General features: G+C 40.4%; 1 protein-coding gene across 1 annotated transcript in view; it reads right to left on the bottom strand.

Annotated features, from left to right (window-relative positions):
- Positions 1 to 204: 204 nt before the first annotated feature.
- LOC134865494 (solute carrier family 22 member 23-like) overlaps positions 205 to 20066 on the bottom strand; it is a 33458-nt gene continuing 13596 nt past the window's right edge. The window contains exons 4-10 of the mRNA XM_063885041.1: positions 14102 to 14270; positions 11032 to 11162; positions 9001 to 9103; positions 8062 to 8297; positions 6921 to 6953; positions 5466 to 5589; positions 205 to 4680 (exon numbers count right to left, since the gene is read on the bottom strand). Of these exons, the coding sequence (XP_063741111.1) occupies positions 3132 to 4680; positions 5466 to 5589; positions 6921 to 6953; positions 8062 to 8297; positions 9001 to 9103; positions 11032 to 11162; positions 14102 to 14270 (2345 nt within the window). The 3' untranslated portion in view covers positions 205 to 3131. The remainder of the gene's footprint in view (positions 4681 to 5465; positions 5590 to 6920; positions 6954 to 8061; positions 8298 to 9000; positions 9104 to 11031; positions 11163 to 14101; positions 14271 to 20066) is intronic.

Consider the following 20066-nt stretch of genomic DNA (forward strand, 5'->3'; position numbering starts at 1 on the left):
TTATCTTTAAGCATATTATGATGCAAATGTAAGTATTTAGTTCAAAGCCTTTCTGAACTTGTAAATCCAGACTCTTGGCCTTTTTAATTGTGCTTTGGCAAATTTATTGAAAATAATTGAAATGGGTGTGCCTCAAACGCAGCATATGTACAGCCTCTTTATTTTCTTTCTATGAAATGTAATAAAATGAAGCACTCACTGATATCCAGTTGATCAATAAATAGTGGTTTATTTTAACAACAGGTATGGCTTATATACAAGTGCATTATGTCTGTTAAAACAAAAAACAAAATGAAACCAAACAATCAGAAATTATAAATGGTACAATCCATAGTTTTTACATTCATTCAAAACCCCCATCAGGAGAATCTGAGTCGCACGGTTGAAAGAAGCAAAACCTGAACTTCATGTCTATGAGAGTTTTATCTATGTTCAAAATCTATTTATCAGTCCATGTTATCATATCATACTGGGGGCACTGGGCGTTTCCACACATTTACTATTTACAAAGGCATAACCCAGTCTTCTTTTTTTTGCTTTTCTGCCTATTACTGTCTCCTATTCCACCCTTTCGCTGGTGCTTACATTGCTTTGGATTGCTTTCAGTGATTTTACTTTAATTATACTCCAGATAAATGACCTCCACCAGCACCGTGTAGCAATAGCTGCATGGGAGTTGTGAAAAATGGAAGCAACTGATCTTAGTCACTGTCTTTACACTGGTGTTGAATGGAGGTTTGGCAATACAATACACAATATCTGCAATACGCACACTGAGACGAGATAGACCAACGCTTATAGACAACAAGCACTCCGAGTAATGTGAAGCCACTGACCACTGCAGTCAACAAACAGTTTACTGCAGATGCCAAAAATTCCTTCTTAAATCCAATGTCAACACCCTCTTCCGCTAAGTGGATTATATGTGGCTCTATTGCAAAGGTTATTGTGTTATTTGTCATTTCTGTATTCAAAATCCCATTCCATTTTCCCTTTTTTTTACCCGTGAAGACGCCATGCTCCACCTAATTTGACATCACATGATTACAGGGCATTGTGCTTTGAGGCTTAGCAGCATGGCATGTTAGACATTAAATGTTCATATGAATCTTTCACTTAATGGAAGTTTGTTGACTTGAGGATCTAATAAAGATCAATGGAATAATAGAAAAAACTGCATCTGATGAAAGAAAAGCAGGTTTACTAAAGCATTCAGATACCACCTTCGTCAGTGCATATTAAACTTTGATGAAAGCAAAAGAGGATATTGATGATTAAGTACCTGTAAGATAACCACAACATAGGGTGAATGACACAAGTCTGTTCTTATCTTTGACTCCTGAATGCCACTTTTATAGATCATCAGTACTCCCTGGATTAATGTTATATGATATACCGTGAGAGGGTTTTATCACAGTTAAAATGACAAGACATCATTCAATTGGCTCTTTTACAGTAAAAGTTAATATTATTATTTGTCATTATTATTGTTGTAAACACTTTTCTATCCGTAATCATACATATTTCTCTGACAAATATTACAACTTCCATCCATGAAGTGTGTAACAACAACTGTCAAGTTTCACACAAGTCAAGTATAATGCTGTCCACAGATGGACACAGGCTTTGGAAGAGAAAGTGCCTCCTTATGCAAGAGTTTGTCGATGTAAGATTATGAATAGGTTAATCTACCAATAAATAAGGATTTGACCTGTATTTTAAGATTTGTTTTCGACAAAGATGTATTGCATTTTTTTAAAAGGTAAACTTAGTTGTGCGTGTGAATATATGAACACTTTGACATACATAAACTATGTTAATGCCAGAACAGGATTTGGAAAACACATTGAACATTATGTCATCCATTGGTTTCATTTCAAAAATAGGTTTTGTGTCTTGTTAAGGTTTGCATTTAAGGATTTGTTTTGCTGACACATTCACAATTATGTTCATGCTTTGTCCCAACTGCAAAGAATAAGGTGGCACCACACCGAGGTGCCACAAATACTGTAAGAATGTAGCATAGCTTTGTACAATAAGGGCACGCCATGGGAGATAAATCTTAATAATACTTTGAATTAAAAAAAAAGACTGAATCAAGCCAAACAACTAATTATGCATTTACTTACAATATCACATTTACAGATAAACGCAATTGCATACGATAAATTCCATTGACTGAATCGATTGAAAAAATAAAAGTTTCTTCAGACCGACAAAATATGGGTCATCATTTCCTCTAATATCAATGTTCATACAATGAACCACATGTTGGTGAAAACAATTTTTGCAACTATCTCATCTCAATTTCAATTTATCAAATGATATAGCTTTCAGTCTTTTATTAATTTGATTAGCAATCTGCTTCTTCTTTACTTTGGGAAGGGGGTCATCTGATTCACTATATTCTATATACAGTCTATGGCAGGGGACTGTACTAAACAGTATTTCCCGAAACAGGACAAAACTGTATTTATTCTAAAAAAATTGGCACAGTCTACATTTAATTTTGGTCAGAGTAGTTTTTTGGCGTATTTAGAAAAATCCCTCCAATTTGGATTGTTTACCTCTTTAATGGCAAAAAATACATTGTAACATTCAGATTTTCTTTTGCAGGTACACAGGTAAGGCGATATTTCTATACAGATATGTTAGACGGACATTTCATTTGAGCAAAAGTACCAGTGATTTTTTTTGTTTTTTTTGTTTGTTTGTTTGTTTTTAGCATCATTGTATTTTTCACCAGTACTTAGTGATTGTGGTTTTTAGTGGTAAGTCTTTTTAGAATAACAGACAGTGATTTTCCATTCATTTACATTAAAGTAGTTTAAAGGCTGGTGATTTCCAGTGACATTCAAAATGAGCAGATACCGTCACATTTTCACAAAACCAGCATCTGGCACTCTCACTTGCGTGGTCTCATTTATTGGCCAAATGCAAGAAGGGGGGACATTGAGAAACGTACAGCATCTCCGTAAGACATGTCCACTCAACTCCAGGTGGGGATAATCTTCAGGAAGTGCCTGAAGTCTGAGTAGGACACTTTCCGTCCCCCTCCGTGCCCTCATCTGGGTTATTCATGTGGCTTGGGCATCTTCCTCATGCAACATTCTCCTGGCTGCAACACTGGATCATAACGACTCCACGCCATTGACAGTGTTGTTTTCTGTGCTGGCAATGTCACTGATAAAAAGGACGCCAGAGTCTATTGGGGAGGAAACGGTGCAGTCCATAAGAGAAGAGCGAGCTGCTTCTGTAGATCCTGAATCTGGGATGGGAGTTGGTTCTGAATCTACAGAAGAGGAAGCTGCTAAATCCTGCGTGGGCTGAATAGTCAGAGTGGTAGATTCTTGAGTGGAGGTGGGCACAATGTCTGTGACGGGGACAATGGCAGGAATTTCTGCAGTGGTGCTGACAGTATTATTTATAACAGGGGGAGTGGAAGAGGCCTCGGAGGGTGTATGGCCTGAGTCAATGGGTGGGAGGGGAGGGGGTGAAGGGGAAACTGTTTCTGGGCTAGGGGGGGTAGAGGAACGAGGGGATATATCATTAACACAGGGAGCGGTAGGGTCTAACTGTAGCTGTTCGTGGTCTATAACAGGAGGTATAGGGGAGTCACTATTTGAAGGAGTGGATGTAGATTGTTCCACTATTTCTAACAGGGTGGGAATGTCAGAGTTTGCACTAATGGAGGGTGGAAGGTCAGTTGAAATGTGGCAATCTGGTACTGGAAATGGGGAGGGGGAAGTGGATGGAGGGAGGCTGTCATGCGTGGATGGAGTAGGCGATTCTGAACGAGGTGACTCAGGCAAAGGTGGGTCAATTTTCAGGGCGATACCATTGATCTCCTTTTCCATTGGGTTGGGTGATTCTAACGTGGAGCTAGGTGGGGGCTCGATGGTGGGTATGGTACAGATCAGGGAGGATGCAGGCACAGTCTGGGGAACGGGGGGAGTGGAGCGGTCTAATGAAGGAGAGGGGGTCGCTGCTGACTCTTTTGTAAGGGAGGGACCAGTGTCATTCATTTCAGGAATGGTAGACTCTGTCAATGGGTCAACAGATTCCACGACTACTGCTGGAGGTTCTTCGCCATGGGCTAAAAGAGGGTCTGTGGCGGATGGGGGTGGAGAGGAAGACCGCAGCTGCTCTTTACTGGCATATATGACGGCATCTTTACCTAGGGCTAGATTGATGGGGGTTATAGATAAGGATGGAAGTGAGTGACCGTTGGGGTCTTTCAGCTCAGGCTTGCTTGGGTTTACCTCGATGAACACTGGAGCTGATATATCTCCCACTGACAGAGCGGTCAAATCAACAGCTGAAGAAGCGGTGGAGTCCATGGTGGACACCACAGTGGCGGCTGCTTCGTGGAGTGGCGTGTCGTGCACCCTGGTGTAGTCCCTGCTGCTCTCAGATTGAGCCAGCAAGAGGCGCTGTTCTCCAGGTTTCCTCGGGGGGAGGAGAGGTTGACGGGTGTATCTCTCGCCGTCAGCCAGGGTCTCTGGGAGGGGCTGGTATCGTGTCTCGGGCAGCAGGAGAATGCAGATGATGCAGATGAGAGTGCAGCAGGCAAAGATTATGTGGTGAAGAAAGTAGCCCTTCTGATTGTGGAGCTCCATGATGGGCGCAGTCAACATGCCAAATCCTGCACTGGCTAGGACCAGACCCAGCCCCCCACCCCTGTGATAAGAAGGAAAATGTTATCACATGGTTTTATTTATGATCAGACACACCTAAAAACCTATAATCTCCAAACAAACCACTGAAGGAGAGACTGTTTACTATAATTAAAGTAATTCATGATCTACACGTTACTCTAAACTTTCACCTACTTAATTAGCATAAAAGAAAGCTTTTTTTGGTCTTTATTCTTCTGTTGATGTGTGATTGCCATTTTAGCACACAGCAGTAGAGAGTGCTGCAGCACCATTAAACACCCTCCTCTAAAAGCAGACTAATTCCCCTCCTGTAGTTGCCCAGGTCGACCACCAGAGGTCGTTCTGGGAGCACTGACAGTACAACGACACCGTTTACATAAGCCCAGATAATAAACATCCAGTGCTGTGTCATATATTCTCAAAGGGGATGGCTAATTTGTACAAGATGTGGATTACATTTGACACTGAACTGTGAGAGTCTGTTCAATGATTTCATGCCCTCCTTTAACAGGAGGTGGAAATGCTAATCCATCTGTGGGAACATGTGATGCTATGGACACCATAAACAGTATTAACTGAATTGTAAATTAATCAGGACATTAAAACAGATCTTTCTGCAACACATCCAGCCAGATGGCTTGACAATGCACCAATTAGAGCAAACATGAGTACATTGTGGACTGTTCATCTACATTTGTAATACCAAACGTTGTCTAATACAATAAAAACACAGCTGTTTCCCCTTCTCTTCCAACATTTTTTGTTCCTTCTCTAATCGTACAAGTCCCATTGTTTCAGTGGGCCTACCTTATCACAGTGGGTGTGATCTCGGCACAGAAAAAGATGCTCAGGTTGCTGACTGCGTGGGAGGAGAACATGCCGATGATAGAAAAGGCAATGGAGAAGTTCTTATTCAGCGTACCTGAGCTATCTGCAGACAAAACAGGAGACACATATGGCAATTTGTACTATGTGTAATCGGTAGAAGGGTTAGGTAAAGGAAGCTGGAAGACATGTTTTCAAAAAGCACAATATATAGTTTAATATTACTTATTACATAAAGACATAAAGAGAATAGACAATGGGTTACTGGTAATTAGACAGATGAAAATTAAGGATGTATGGAAGTAAAGAATAATATAAGCAAATGTGGAACTTTCAAAATCAACCAGACTCAAATACTTCTATTGTACTTATTAGGATAGGGGTTATTTTCTTAGTTGTGAAATTGGAAAAAACATGTTTTCAGTTCCACAAATGAAAGTGAAAATTCTAGTGTATCAGTGTTTTCAGTAAGTCATGGAAACTATTTTATCATACTGCATGACTAAGAGGATGTAACCTGATGGGAGAGAGGTTTGATTGATTCGTTTTAGACCTGATTTGATCCTTTTTTTATTTTATTTAAAAAGGCACTTCACTTTTTGAAGTTGTTTAATTTCAAAGCAAGGTAAAATACTCCAATGCTACAAACCAATTGAAATGTCAAGAACTAACTAACTATCGAGTAGTGGTTGAATAAAAAAAGCAAACAATTGTTGTGGCATTTTTTTTGCTTTCCTCACATTAATGTAGTCTGATTGTAGTCTATTAAACTGATGGATGTAGAATTAATGTGTCTATTATTGCTCAAGCATTTAGTAAACCAAAAGGAGAAGTGCCAATAAGAACGTTTGTCCAACGCTAATGTGTGTTTTCTGAAGTTATTAACGGATTGGGTTGCATACTAACAGCCCATTCAGATCAAAGATGGTTTGAATTCAGTTGATATCTGTTGAATGAGTCCTGTTCAAGATGGCATAAAGAAGATCAGAGGAGACTGCTCTGTGATCCACTCTTGCTTTCCAAAGGGGGATGAGTGAGGAGCAAATACAGAGAACGATAAACAGAGGGAATAGTGAAGGAAGGCTGATTGTGAGATTCACAGCTCAATACAAAAGAGACTCATCCTCTCCAACATAAAGGGGCTAAATAAGTGAAAAGCCAGACATAATCACATCTAGGACTTCATTATGTATCTGCAGGGCTTGTATACGCCTAATGAAATACTGCAGGATGTCTATGCAGCACATTTCCAAAACCTCATCAAGATAATGGAGTAACTTAAGTGATGGGTGGTGACAGAGGATTCAATTCACACTTGGAAAGAATGTGAAGCAGATAAAAAATGATATTAGAAAAACATCTGAGCAAGAGTACTAAATACTTGATCGGTTTATCTATTACAGATAGAAAAGTAAAGAAATGAAGATATTGGTTTACCTATATTCAGATGGCCACTGTACTTCCCCAGCACTAGAGGGAAATAAGAGAGAAACAGATATGCATCAGCCAGATGCAAGAAGATCATAACATACACTCAGAAAAACATATCTCGAGTCAAACATTAAAAACAACACACGCACGCACCCACACACACGCTCACTGTTACAACATAAAAAGCTCTGGAGAAGAACATAAAACATGAGCGTAACCTTGATGTGTTGACTCGGGTTAAACATTAATGCTAGGTCATTTGTAACTAAATAAACTGACTTGTGTATGGTTTTGTTCACCTGGAGCACTTTTTGGTACACATTGACCAAAACAGCAGTTTGTAATCATGTTCGACTACTCTATTAGGATCAACTGTCCTACATAGCTCACTCACACACTATGGTTAGCAAGTGTGTATGAGCCACATGCTGGATGGGGTCAGATTGTTTTTTCTTTTAAAAGCAATTAATTGATTGCACAAGTCAATAAACACTACTGTTGAATTATGTCCGCTATGATAGAGGTTTGATTTTTTTCCAATGCTGTCCAAAACCATTTGTTTTTATTTTTATATTTAATTTATTCATTTAAAATTTTGATAGTGAGTTCACGTGTTTAATTATCACCCAACTTCCCTCAACTTCCCTCAGATCAAAGCTTAAAAACACATGTCTCAAATATATTGTTTCATTTGGTTAAAAGGCAAACACAGAGGAATTGTTGATTGTTTTGTTTGTTGTTTTTGCCATAAAGGAAAACACATTTGGTACACTAGTGAGTATTTTCAGCAGCGGGATGTGTATGTGGACTCAAAACAACAGTGCCCATGTTCATGGTAATGAAGTCATTGGAAAACAATGGAGCATTGTGGCACAGAGGAATTAGTATGTGGCTTTTGGTACACATAATATAGTGGATAGTTTGTATCGGTTCATTGTTGGTTTAGGCCTTCTCATGGGATTTGTTGGCAATAAGGGAAATATAGAACAGTATCAGCCCAAAAACTACATTTATCTTCACTGAAATCAAAATACGATACACCAAATTTGGATTGAGTGATTACGCGTGCCACACATATTTACAGCTGATAAACCCCATCAGTGTGATATCATCCTAAGCGGACATGTGTCCCTCACAAAATACTCACAATTAAGCAGGCCCAGCTGCAGCAGAGATGCCAGGGCAGTGATGATCATAAACATGAGAAGGCCACCCCTCCGGCCCATCAGGCCCACTGCCGGGCAAAGCGCCATGCAGGATGCCACCGCGATGCCCGCCATGGTGTAATAATCTGCATAGAAGTTATGGAACATGGTCGTCTCCTGAGCCTCAGGGTCCATCATGCTGCGGGCGAAGCAGTGGTGGATCCCATAGCCTGTTAGCCTGGGTAAAGAGCAAAAACAGGGCTTGGTAAGGAGATACCAGGAGGTGGTAAAACTGTGTTGGGCCAGAGAGAAAATAGTGGATGTTTAAAAGAAACAAAAGAAGGAAGGGGCAGAATTGTAAACACAACAATATATTGAGAAAATAGATCCAAGCAAACATTAAGATGAAGAGGGGTTGTACAAGGTTTATCACGTTTTCACTCATCCCAACATATCTTAAAAGAAACGTCAAAAGACATGTAAACACTGACTCATTTACACACACACACACACACACCCACACCCACACACAAACAGGAGCAAACACTCACACACCCTCTCTGCTGGTTGTCTAATGTTGAAAAGGACACAGCTCATGTAAAATTCATGCTGACTTGGGGGGTTAGGGAAACCGTGCACTAAAGCACATGAGTTAAAGCTGGGTCAGCCTCGCTAAAGATGAGTTGTCAGATGGAGAGGGGATATCCCACCGGAGGTGAAAAGAGAGAGCAGAACCAATATGGAAGGGCAAAAGCATTCAGGGCTACTGACTAATGCCGTTTTAAGCCTCAAGGTTAATAGTGCCATCTCGACTGCACAAAATGGCGCGTCTGTCTGGCATTGCCTCGCCCCACACACACATTCCTGTCTTCCTTCCACACACACCTTGAAACTTGTTGCTGCTGTTTTTCTAAGTGCTAAAGCAAATGGCAAACACTTACGAGTTGACACAGAGCACAACAATGTTCTTCCACAGGTTTCTCGTCCCGACCATTTTCACAATGCACGTTTTCTTGTGTTTGTTATGAAGAGCTCTCTGCAGTTCTGGAAACAAGCAAACATGTTAATCTTAGCACCTCATGTTGGAGGCCCATATCAATGTTTGCGCATAGCTTTGAGTCTAGCAATGCAAAGGGTAGTTAGTCTTAACTGCAAGGTCTCCCTACGTAACTGACTACATTTCTTTTGGATAGTAGATCACTGCATTGGGATAGATTGTCCCCCCCCACAATATATAGTTTATGTAATGTGGCTGCTATGTAAGCTATGTATTGTTAATTAAAATTGTTCATCCTGTTATTTATATGCCTAGTAGTTATCCTTGAATGATCTTTCCTTTGCCAATTAGCTGTCATATTTTTCAAAGGGCTGTGACATGTACCAAGGGTATTTACAGTTAAACAATTAAGTTTCCATCGAGGATGACAGATACATTAAACAAAATATGACAGCAAATTATAAGTAATACATTACTGTAAATCATTAAACAGCAGTTTAATCAAATATCTTACACTAGTATTTAGAAAATATGGGTAAAGCCCTAAATACCTAAAGATGCAGGCTATAAAATACTATTTGCATGTCAGCCAACATTTAAACGGATTCCATTAAAATAATTCTGTGATATGTACGAACATCAGCCTGGTCACAGTATTAATCCATCAGGCTTTAGTTAATATAAACATAATAACTTGTTTTGTCAGGTCAAAGTAGAACTTAACAGAAGTGTTGGTATCAAACAAAGACACCCCTGATTAATTTGCGATCACAGAAAAATACACATTTATTTTTAATGAGCACATTTGATCTCCCACTGCTTTGAGAGACACACGAATAACAGTTTTCACTGTAGAGCGGGAACAGTTCATGATAAATCTGTTGGTGGTTTGTGACATGCATACAGTGGATGTGTTGGTATCAGATTGCGGGTTGCCACAGAAACACACCTCTGCTTTGTATTGCAGTATGTTCACATTGACTCAGGCATGTGACACAATTCCACACACTGCCTCAAGGTTATCTCGGCTGCATTACTCAGGATTTCCTGTGATTTCCTGGCCAGGCTTCAAACGGGGTAAGACTCTCCCCACCAAGATATATTGCATTTTTCCGCTCACTATCCAAAAATGACCTAATCAGTAGTTACACATGCATCTGTCATGTCTGAGTGATTAAAAAAGTTGCTGCGCTATAGCTGAAATTTGTACATCCAGTGCCCAATGTTGTATTTCATGCTGAGCAGTTAAAAGTAGGAAATATTACAGGAAGGCTTGAGGACAGCCAGTTACTATAAAAAGACAATAAATTATCTGTGGCCATGTACTTTACTTAATGCTGCATCAGCACACAGTTCTTTAAAAAGTGCAGTCAATTTCACACCGAGCAGTTCCCCTTTGAACCTTTTCCCAGCTGTGGCTCTGTTTTTTTTCTTCTAAATGGACTGATAAATATAGTGAATGGAAAAGAACACAACAGTGAGAGTGCTAACGCATGCATTCTGCTATGACGTTAAACAACAACACAGTTCACTCTGCTCTTTCCTGATGGCAGGTCTTCTGAGTACAGAGACAGTTAACTCAGAGTCAGAGTGCATGACCTGCGCCCATCTGCCGTCTGCACACCATCCTGCCAGCTCGAACCCCTAACTGAGGCTATAACGAAATTAATGATCGTTGTAGAGTGTCATAATGTAATGTTCAACACCCACTGCTCTCTGGACTGGTGCGTATCTATGGTAACCAGACAGAAAGCAGATATAACCTTGTCAATCTGTCTTATTAAGGAAAGCACAGCTGGAGATAGTACCAAACACCGAGCTCTTTAAAAAAGGAGAAAAAACTAAAAGCTTGGCACTGACACAATGACTACTTTTACATGAAGAATCCATCGAAATGCATGCAGTAATCATAATATGAAAATGTAAAAAGCAGCCTTTTATTAATTGACATTTCTTAAAATCTGTATTTTATTACCTGAGTTTATCGGATTATCCGTGTCCAGCTCCATGTTCACTCGGTTTTTCTTTGCTATGTGTCCCATGATCCACTTGGAGCGGCAGTACTGCTGAGTGGCCAGCAGCCAACGCAGTGACTCAGGGAAGATCCTGCCAGAAAGATGGGGATGTCCTCGTTAATAACACATAAGAAATGAGTCCAAAATAAATGAATCTTGCTTTGAAAAGGCTGATTGAATCCTCTATTAATAAGGGTTAGAAGTATAAAATCCAGATTTTTGTCGACCAGTTTGCCATTTAAACACACGTTGATTTAAATGCAGAAAAAAAACACTTTAAATGAAAACCTACTGAAGGATTAGAAACTGTACCCTGAACAGGAAATCCAGCTTCACAAACAAACACTTGCATACCATTTACAGGTGGCGGGGCCTCAAATTAGTCAACCCAGATGTCTTCACAGTGGGAACAACAAACAAACACATGACTGTCAGCCATTGTCACCCCTGTCCCTGTCATCCCATCCCTGTTTTCATGTGCTATGCTCTATTATCCTGTAGGTGTATTGCATAATGTGCGACATTCCTGTGAGCGATCAGGTTTCTCCTAGCAGAAGTACGTCGATATGAAGACAGTCAGCAAAAACAATGCCTCATTTGATTCAGCTAGTTGCATTTCTCTGGAACAGATGTCTGTGCAAGTAAAAGTACATGATTAATTACCTTTCACTGGTGTTGTTTTGACTTTTTTTCCCCAAAATCAGCAAACCAGAATCCTGAGTCAAGCTTGCTGATTCATTTATTTATCTCAGTAGTTTGTGCTTTGTGAACAGCATTATTCCATCAGTAGAAAAAAAGGCTACCGTGTTAGCTGGTTTGCCAATAAAAGCTTGCCCTTCAGCCTGAAATCCAGTAATATATGTGAGAAGTATCAGTTTCACACCCCACTTCATGTCCTTGCATTCTGCTAGTTTTTTCAATCCAGCATTGCCATGATCACATCAAAGCAGACAATGACAAAACCCTTTCCACAGCTTAGTCACCTGACCGCTCGGTTATTGATGTTTGCTTTGACTCACGCACCACGATAACAGTGCCTACCCCTGCTGAAGGTTACTGACTCGTGCTCTGTGTCTGTAGAAACCACCATCTATCTGTTCTGTTCTCTCTGTCCTACAATTATTGAAGTGCATCATATCACTAGTATTGATGTTTGATCAAACAAGTGCTTTGGAGTGCTTTTGAATTTTCTTGAATGGAAACAGTTCCTTACCATTGAAGAAATCCAAGGTCTTTGATAACTCAAGATATAAATCTTTATTCTTTGATTTCCTTTTTGCTGGCTTTGAACACATCAGCTGTGCTGTGGAGCACTTTACATAGAACACATGGTTGTTAACTTTATACTGCCTGAGCTTTAGCAAAAAGAAATGTTACTGTAGAGGTTAATGCAAATGAGTACCGTTATTTCCGGACTATTAAGCGCACCTGAATATAAGCCGCACACACAGAATTTTTTTAAATATGTATTTTGTACATAAATAAGCCGCACATGTCTATAAGCCGCAGGTGCCTACCGGTACATTGAAACAAATGAACTTTACACAGGCTTTAACGAAACACGGGTTGTAACAAAAATAAATAGGCTTTAACGAAACACGGCTTGTAACAAAAATAAATAGGCTTTAACGAAACACGGCTTGTAACAAAAATAAAAAAAATAGCAGTAAACAGTAGCCTACCAAGAAAGTCATTGGTCACTATCTTCCTCCTCCTGTGCACTGAAACCACTGAAGTCATCTCCTTCGGTGTCGGAGTTGAATAGCCTCAGAATTGCTTCATCCGATGTTGGATCGTCTTCATTGTTGCTCTCGTCACTTTCATCCGGAGGCAAATTCCCCGCTGAGCTCATGCTGCCCTCTTCAACACGCAGCAGTCCAGCCTTTCGAAACCCGTTGATGATAGTGGATTTTTTGATAATGCTCCACGCTGTCAGGACCCACTGGCAGACTTGACCATAAGTTGCTCTTCGCATGCGGCCCGTTTTAGTGAAGGATTTCTCCCCACTTGTCATCCAAGCCTCCCACTGAACACGGAGCGCCACCTTAAATGCACGATTTATACTGATGTCGAGTGGCTGCAAATACTTTGTTGTGCCCCCAGGAAATCACAGCTGGAATTGAGTTTGTCCTCTTGATGGCTTCTTTCACAGAATCTGTTATGTGGGCCCTCATGCTGTCCAACACGAGCAAAGCCTTGTTCTTGTGAAAGAATCCTCCCGGTCGCTTGCCGTAACACTCCGTATGCCATTCATGCATTAGGCCTTCCGTCATCCATCCTTTCTCGTTGACTTTCACAACAATTCCTCTCGAGAATTTTTCTTTTGGCATCGTCATGCGTTTAAAAATCAACATCGGTGGAAGCTTTTCTCCCGATGCCGTGCAGCTCAGAACACAGGTGAAGTGCGTTTTTTCCTGCCCAATTGTTTTCAGCGTGACTGATGATTCGCTTCAACTTGAAAGCTGCATCATTTGCATTTCTCCGTGTCTTTGCCATGATGAGGGTGACAAAATGACTACCGTAATCAGAATGATGGGAAGTTTGAGCACGCTCGATTTACGTCACATTATGTGACGGTGCTCAGTTTTTTGTATATTTTTTTTCAAAATCCCATTTTGGCGGCATGAAGCTTGTGAAAGCGGGAAAAATCCATGAATTAGCCGCGTCATTGTAAAAGCTGCGAGGTTCAAAGCGTGGGAAAAAAGTAGCGGCTTATAGTCCGGAAATTACGGTAAACAAAATACATTACATTAAATCCAGCTGGGAATTCCCTGATAAGCAAAATGTCTTCGCAAAGAACACTTTCTTTGTTTAAGCAATGTAAATCTCCTAGAGCATATATGGTTTACATGTCATATTGAGACATTGGTCGCTTAGAATCTAATACAAGTAGAGTCTGATTGCAGATGGCGCCACATATTTCAGCCTCTTGTAGAATTTCAACTGATTTTAAACACTTTTAAAATTCAAAAGAAAACCAAAAGATGGGTTGATGCCAAAGTGCAGCAGATGCCCGGGTCTTTTCCTTACCAGATGTAGGACAGCATCAGCAGCAGGGGACAGATGATGACAGCTTGGAGTACCTGCCAGTCGCGACAGAGGTATGCCACTCCGGGCATCAGCAGCTGACCACCCAACACCACAAAGCTAGCAACCATGGTCATGGAAAAACGCCATCCTGGTAGGCACAGCTCGATCCCTGGCAGAGAGAACAGAGGAGAGAAAAAGAAAGAGGGCAAGTGTTAGAGGTTTTCAAACATCACAATTTATTGCTGTTTCTTTTCTATCTGACAAACTAATGTTAGCTTGATGTAAGGAATATGGTTGGCATATCTAACTCAATTACTAATGAATTAATTACTAATTATTCATTTCTAATTATTTAATGTTCTAACAGTTTGTTTTATACGTTTATATATATATATATTTTTTTTTTTATTTCATACCCTTGTGTGAATCTGTACTGTTTTTTTTTCCTTCTCAATCTGTTGTTGCATAAACTCTTGAATTTCCCCACTGGGACTAATAAAGGTACATCTTAACTTATCTTATATTAATGAGGTAATGCCAATGATATAAGAGGATGACAAAAAATGTCAGCTAGGTTAGCACAACTGTATATTTCTGCAAGAATACTACAAAATCTACAAAAATATATACAAACTAGAAGTATTTTCTAGGTCTATGCTGCACACTTCCACTAAGTTAAAGGAAAATTGGGCCAGTGGTTTTTCCGTAATCATGCTGACAGACCAACCAACTGAACTGAAAACATAACCCTGTTAGCGGAGGTTATTAAACAAGGTTATACCTACATAAACAAATAATAATCAGTTACCCTTAATGTATAGTTTGATCCCTGTAATATTTGAAAGTTATGCTACAGCTTGTGATGCTAGATTGCCTTTAAAACTAATAATTTGCCACTAAGAACACAGGAGAGACTTGACATTCAAACTTGGCTATGGATTCAATATGTTGTGCAATCCATCCAGTATTTATCCTACGTCGAACATGCGATCTGAACTTTAGTTTAATTTACAACTAGCATAGACGCAAAAGTGGCATCAAAGGTAAAAAACTAAAGTCATTATTCTGCTGAGAGAAACAGGTCAAAGTTGGTAAATCTATTATCAAAATGTTGTTATGACACAACACAGACATGATTTATTATGACAACTTCTGTTTTATTACTGTGACTTTAACACAAATAAATACCTCAAACTAGTTTACAGCTTTGAAGCAGTTACATCCAGAAAAATATGCACGAATGGCCTGGCAATTAGTGTCACAATATTAAGTGACTCCAAAGTTGCTTTTCTGTTTTCTATAAGTATAAATTAGATCTCTTTGGAAATACATTTTATTGACCACATGATATGTTTAAACATTTATTCCCACTTTAAGAGCTACAGCGTTACAAAAGTTGGGACATTAGATAAAAGGCAATAAATCTGCACGTACAGTTGTTGTTCAGAGGCAACAGACAGACCAGGACAGTAGGCTGCTGTGAGAGTGAACTAACTAGAAAGAGGTTCCTTGTACTCAATTCTCCTCTATCAGAATGGCACTGATTCATTCACCCAACCATTAGCATTCAAACCACACTGGCAGCCAGCAACCAAAGACAGTCCAGCCCTTCAGTTACTGCAGTGTAGAAGGTGGTTTCACATCAGACCATAGAATACTGAACAGCACAGTAATGCTGCTATTCTTGAAAACCTTAAATCTTTTGTCCTGCTTCATTCATCCTTTTTCTTATACTTTCTTCCCGTATGGGTCATTTCTGCTGCCCAAGAATGTAACAGCCTCCAGATGGGCCTTTCAAGGTGACAGGGCCAGCATAATACAGTGGGTGTCGGCGGGCTTGCTTCATTCCAGTGGAAAAGACCGGAATTTAAATTAGGACTTGCCCCCTTCTGAGGACATGAATAATGCTCTCTGTTCACAGACACTATCGCAGCTGGAATGACAAAGCCAATGAGCTGAGAGCGGGGCGATGGGTGCAAGACCTGCTGAGTTTGAACCAACTAACCTCGAGACCCCTTCTCTGTGTACTGCTGGGAGAAAAGTGACGGTTCACTGGTTACAGACTGCATGGGATTTGAATTCTTCGGTTATATATAAGGCGTCATGTGCACTGAACAGGCCACTGCATTGTGACTCGAAAAGTACATCCTGTGGGGAGCTATGAAAAATGCTGACATGCACTGATACAGAAATGACAGGACAAACTGATTAGTAGAGAGATTTAATAATAAATGTAAATATGTATATAAAAAGGCACATGTCCTGCAGATGGAGCTGAAGAATGGGACCATAGTTTGGTGAAAGGAAAAGAGGCCTGAGCTCCTTCCTCAATCTGACCCTAATCCTCCACAACCCACAAGATCAGCATTCCCACAATGCCCTGCTGAAGCTTGTGTTCTACTGACATAAATCTACCACAAACTAATCTGATGAAACACAAAAGAAAACTTACCACAGATGCTAACATAGGATCTCTGGGGTGATTAAACAAGTAGGACTTACTAACCATTAAAAATAGCCTCATTGAAATTAATTTAGACACGCTGTACAAAGTGGAAATGACATCATCGTTGATCAAGCCAAATAGCCAATTAATTATCATGATAATCCCCCATAAAGCTTTGGCAGGTTTGCTGAGGTTGGCAATACAAGAATATAAATCCCTCTCTCTAGTAGTAGTAGCTACCTTGCCTTATGTCAAGCACACTGCTCAAGGAGGGCCATTGTTTTACAATAGAAAGAGATTAGTTGACCACTCAATGCACTCAGTGCAGCCACGCCCTGTACCCACAGGCTATCATGACCTTTCACTGGTCACATGAGGTCCATATGGCCCAGTGCCATGATTCCACAGCCTATCCTGGCCACGCTTTCTGTTAAGCACAACTTAATGATGAGAAGACATTGAGGCATATAACTGCACTGAAAGATAACAAAGGTTGGTTTGAGCCGATTAAATTGTTATGCTGTAATAAGAACGTATTCACAAGACTGGAGCAGGTATCACAGGTGAGAAGGTAAGTGCATCTGTATTGCAGCTGCTGTGGATTCTCATGCCTCAGGGTCAAAAGTACCAGATGGTTCAAGAACTCTGAACTCCTCCCTTATCTCTGATTTGTTGAGCTTTCTACATAACTCTGATGTTCCTTTAGATGGAGAAACAAACGACTAATCAAGGCCTTGTCAATATAATTGAAAAATGGGACTCGCTACCTTTCCACACACATTATAAATTGTGAGCTCCCAGGTCTCTCGTGTGTGTAATTAAGTCGAGATCTGGTGACTGTAAAGGCCAATGATTCACATCATTTAAGCATTTTCAGGCTCATAAAACCAAGGACCTTTTGTGCCCTATATAAAAAGCACCCTTGCATTTGTTTAGGCATTTAATGTATCATGTGTTTACTGATGCTAACTGTTCAAGTCTTCATCTTCATGTGGGTGGTCTGCATGGGGCTCACCCAGACCTCATTGGGTAGGTGTGGAGCTTTATCAATACATTGTTAAAGCTCCACGCCCTCAAAGATGTGGTCACAGATGGAAATGTTTGGCAAGAGCAAACTGGATTCAGGCATGTGCAAAGCTGATGATTAGTTTTTGGAGTGCTTCCTGTGAGTGACAGGCCAGTGCAGCATTGTCAGCAAACAGCACTTCCCTGATTAGGAACCAATGAACCTTGGTCTGGAGTTACTGCAGATCGAATAGATGTCTGTGTGAAGGCAAATTGCTTCCTCAGTGGAACACAGTGACCACGCAGCAAAGGAAACCAAACAGTGTGGGGGTGAGTGCACAGTGCACACTGTTCAACCCACAGTTTCCAGGCACATTCTCTGAGAAGAGGACACATTTCTTTGAAAGTGTCCCTCACATGGTTATAGAATTGAACTATCCAAAAGCTGTGGCAGAAAGGCAATCCTAATGATGGTAGATTGTTATGCTTCTGGGTATATATGGTGAAATACTATTTGAAATAACTTCCAAACAATGCTCAAAGGGGAAATTCCACAGTAGTTTTCTTTATCATTTTGTTTGGGTGATTGTGTTAGCACACAAATATCCTGAAGTCTCCCCCTTTCTTTCAAGCACTGAAGAGCGGCTATTGACAGAATATAGGGTCATACTCATTGATTAGTCCGTTATCTTGAGGCCAAAAGAATGCCACAGGCCTTTTCCTTTGATCTGTGTGTATTGAAATTCTCGTTATCAAACCACAAGTAAAAACCCACCGGAAAAACATTTTTCTTTGATATAGTTTGTGCTTGAGTGTGTTTGTATGTCCTAACTACCCCACCAATATGCCACACCCTCCTTCCTCCTACACAGAGAAAGATCAGCACAAAACAGAGCTACTGGCTCTTTTAGAGATGCAGAAGTATCTGATAGCACTCTGACACAAATGAAACGGCATACCCTTTTAACACATCAAAAGAAAGGGCAAAGGTTACCCATGCTGATTTTGACAATCACTGGACTTCACTCAGGAATTTGCGACATGAGATAGCTTGAAGATATCTCATGCAGTGTCTCTCACAAACAACAAAGGTTATAAAGTAGACCATGACAATTAGGCCACCCAGTGTGGAAGCATTCTCCTTAAATAAAGAAACAGGAAAAAAACAGATGTGGGATATTTCCATGTAACCTAATGTGTTAGCATGCTAACACATTATTGCACATTGGTTTCCCAGCAGACTTCCTGTGCACAGGAAGTCTGCTGGGCAACCAAAAACGCAAACTCTGCACAAAAGGAAACTTTAACCCTGCTTAGAGGGAAAGAGAGTTTGCACCTTGACCCATTTATCAGGAGACAGCTAGAGCGTGGAAGGATGAGGAGGGGTCAACCTGTGTATCATGGAAAATACCTTTCTTTGGGTAAAAATCTGGCTGCCTGTACAGTCTACATCTAAGTCCTAGCCTCCCTCTTACTATACTTAATCTTCCTTTTCTCGTATTTTTTTAACATTTAAATTAAATCAAAAGTCTCCTTAGTAAGGTCCATCTTATGGCAGCACAATACTTCTGCAGTTGTGTGGGCCAAAGCTGACTGCTGTCCTCAGGGAGGGATAGCCATAAGATGGGAAATGAAAAGCAGATCTGGCACGCACTTCTCAGGTCAGGCCAGATTGAGCGATATCCATCAATGCCATCGGCACAAACAGTTTAAACCCTGAGATCATGACAGGTAAGGAAAGGAAGGCAAGCATACAGGCCTTCTGTCTGTCACAATATACCAACAAACAGGAACATGACATTTCCACAATAAGCTATTTACACAGATGAAAAAACGTAGAGCTTCTGCTGTCCCTTGTGCCTCACCTACGCATAGAGAGATTAATGCGTGTGATGACAGCAGGGCACCACAGAGGAAAATAGCACCTATTACAGGCAACACAGGAACTGTGAAGAATGTCCTTGCATGGCCAACCTTAAAAACACAGCAAAGCACTGCGGCAGGAAACATGCAATGCAGATCATCCCATCCAAAGCAAGAAGCATTATTTTACTTTCATAATGAAGGAAACATGCAAACAGGCAGCTGGGGAACACACATGAACACATACGTCACTGACCACATGAGAGCATTCAAATCAGTGTTGTCCCACTACCATTACTTGTTTTGCATGCTGAATATGAGGAAAATCCCAAATGCTTTTACTCGTCCCTATTTTTTTACATTTTCCTTGAAAAAGTATTGCTGTGTATAGAAATCCTTCTAGAAGCTTGTTCAATTTGAGTACAGCAGAGCAGTGATACTTTATCTAAGGCTGTGCCGGAGGGGTCACAAGCTCAGGGTCAGACTGTGTCAAGCGCGATTGGATTTGTTCTGAAGCGTCACATGAGCAGAGTAGTACAGGGTGATTGAATGGCATAATATTGTTGCAAGAAATGATTAAAACCTTGAAGAGAGTTTTAACTAACACACTTACACTAAGAGAAGTCAATACAAACCGTTTTAGAAAACTGC

The sequence above is a fragment of the Eleginops maclovinus genome, chromosome 6, assembly GCF_036324505.1.
Source record: "Eleginops maclovinus isolate JMC-PN-2008 ecotype Puerto Natales chromosome 6, JC_Emac_rtc_rv5, whole genome shotgun sequence".
Lineage (NCBI taxonomy): Eukaryota > Metazoa > Chordata > Actinopteri > Perciformes > Eleginopidae > Eleginops > Eleginops maclovinus.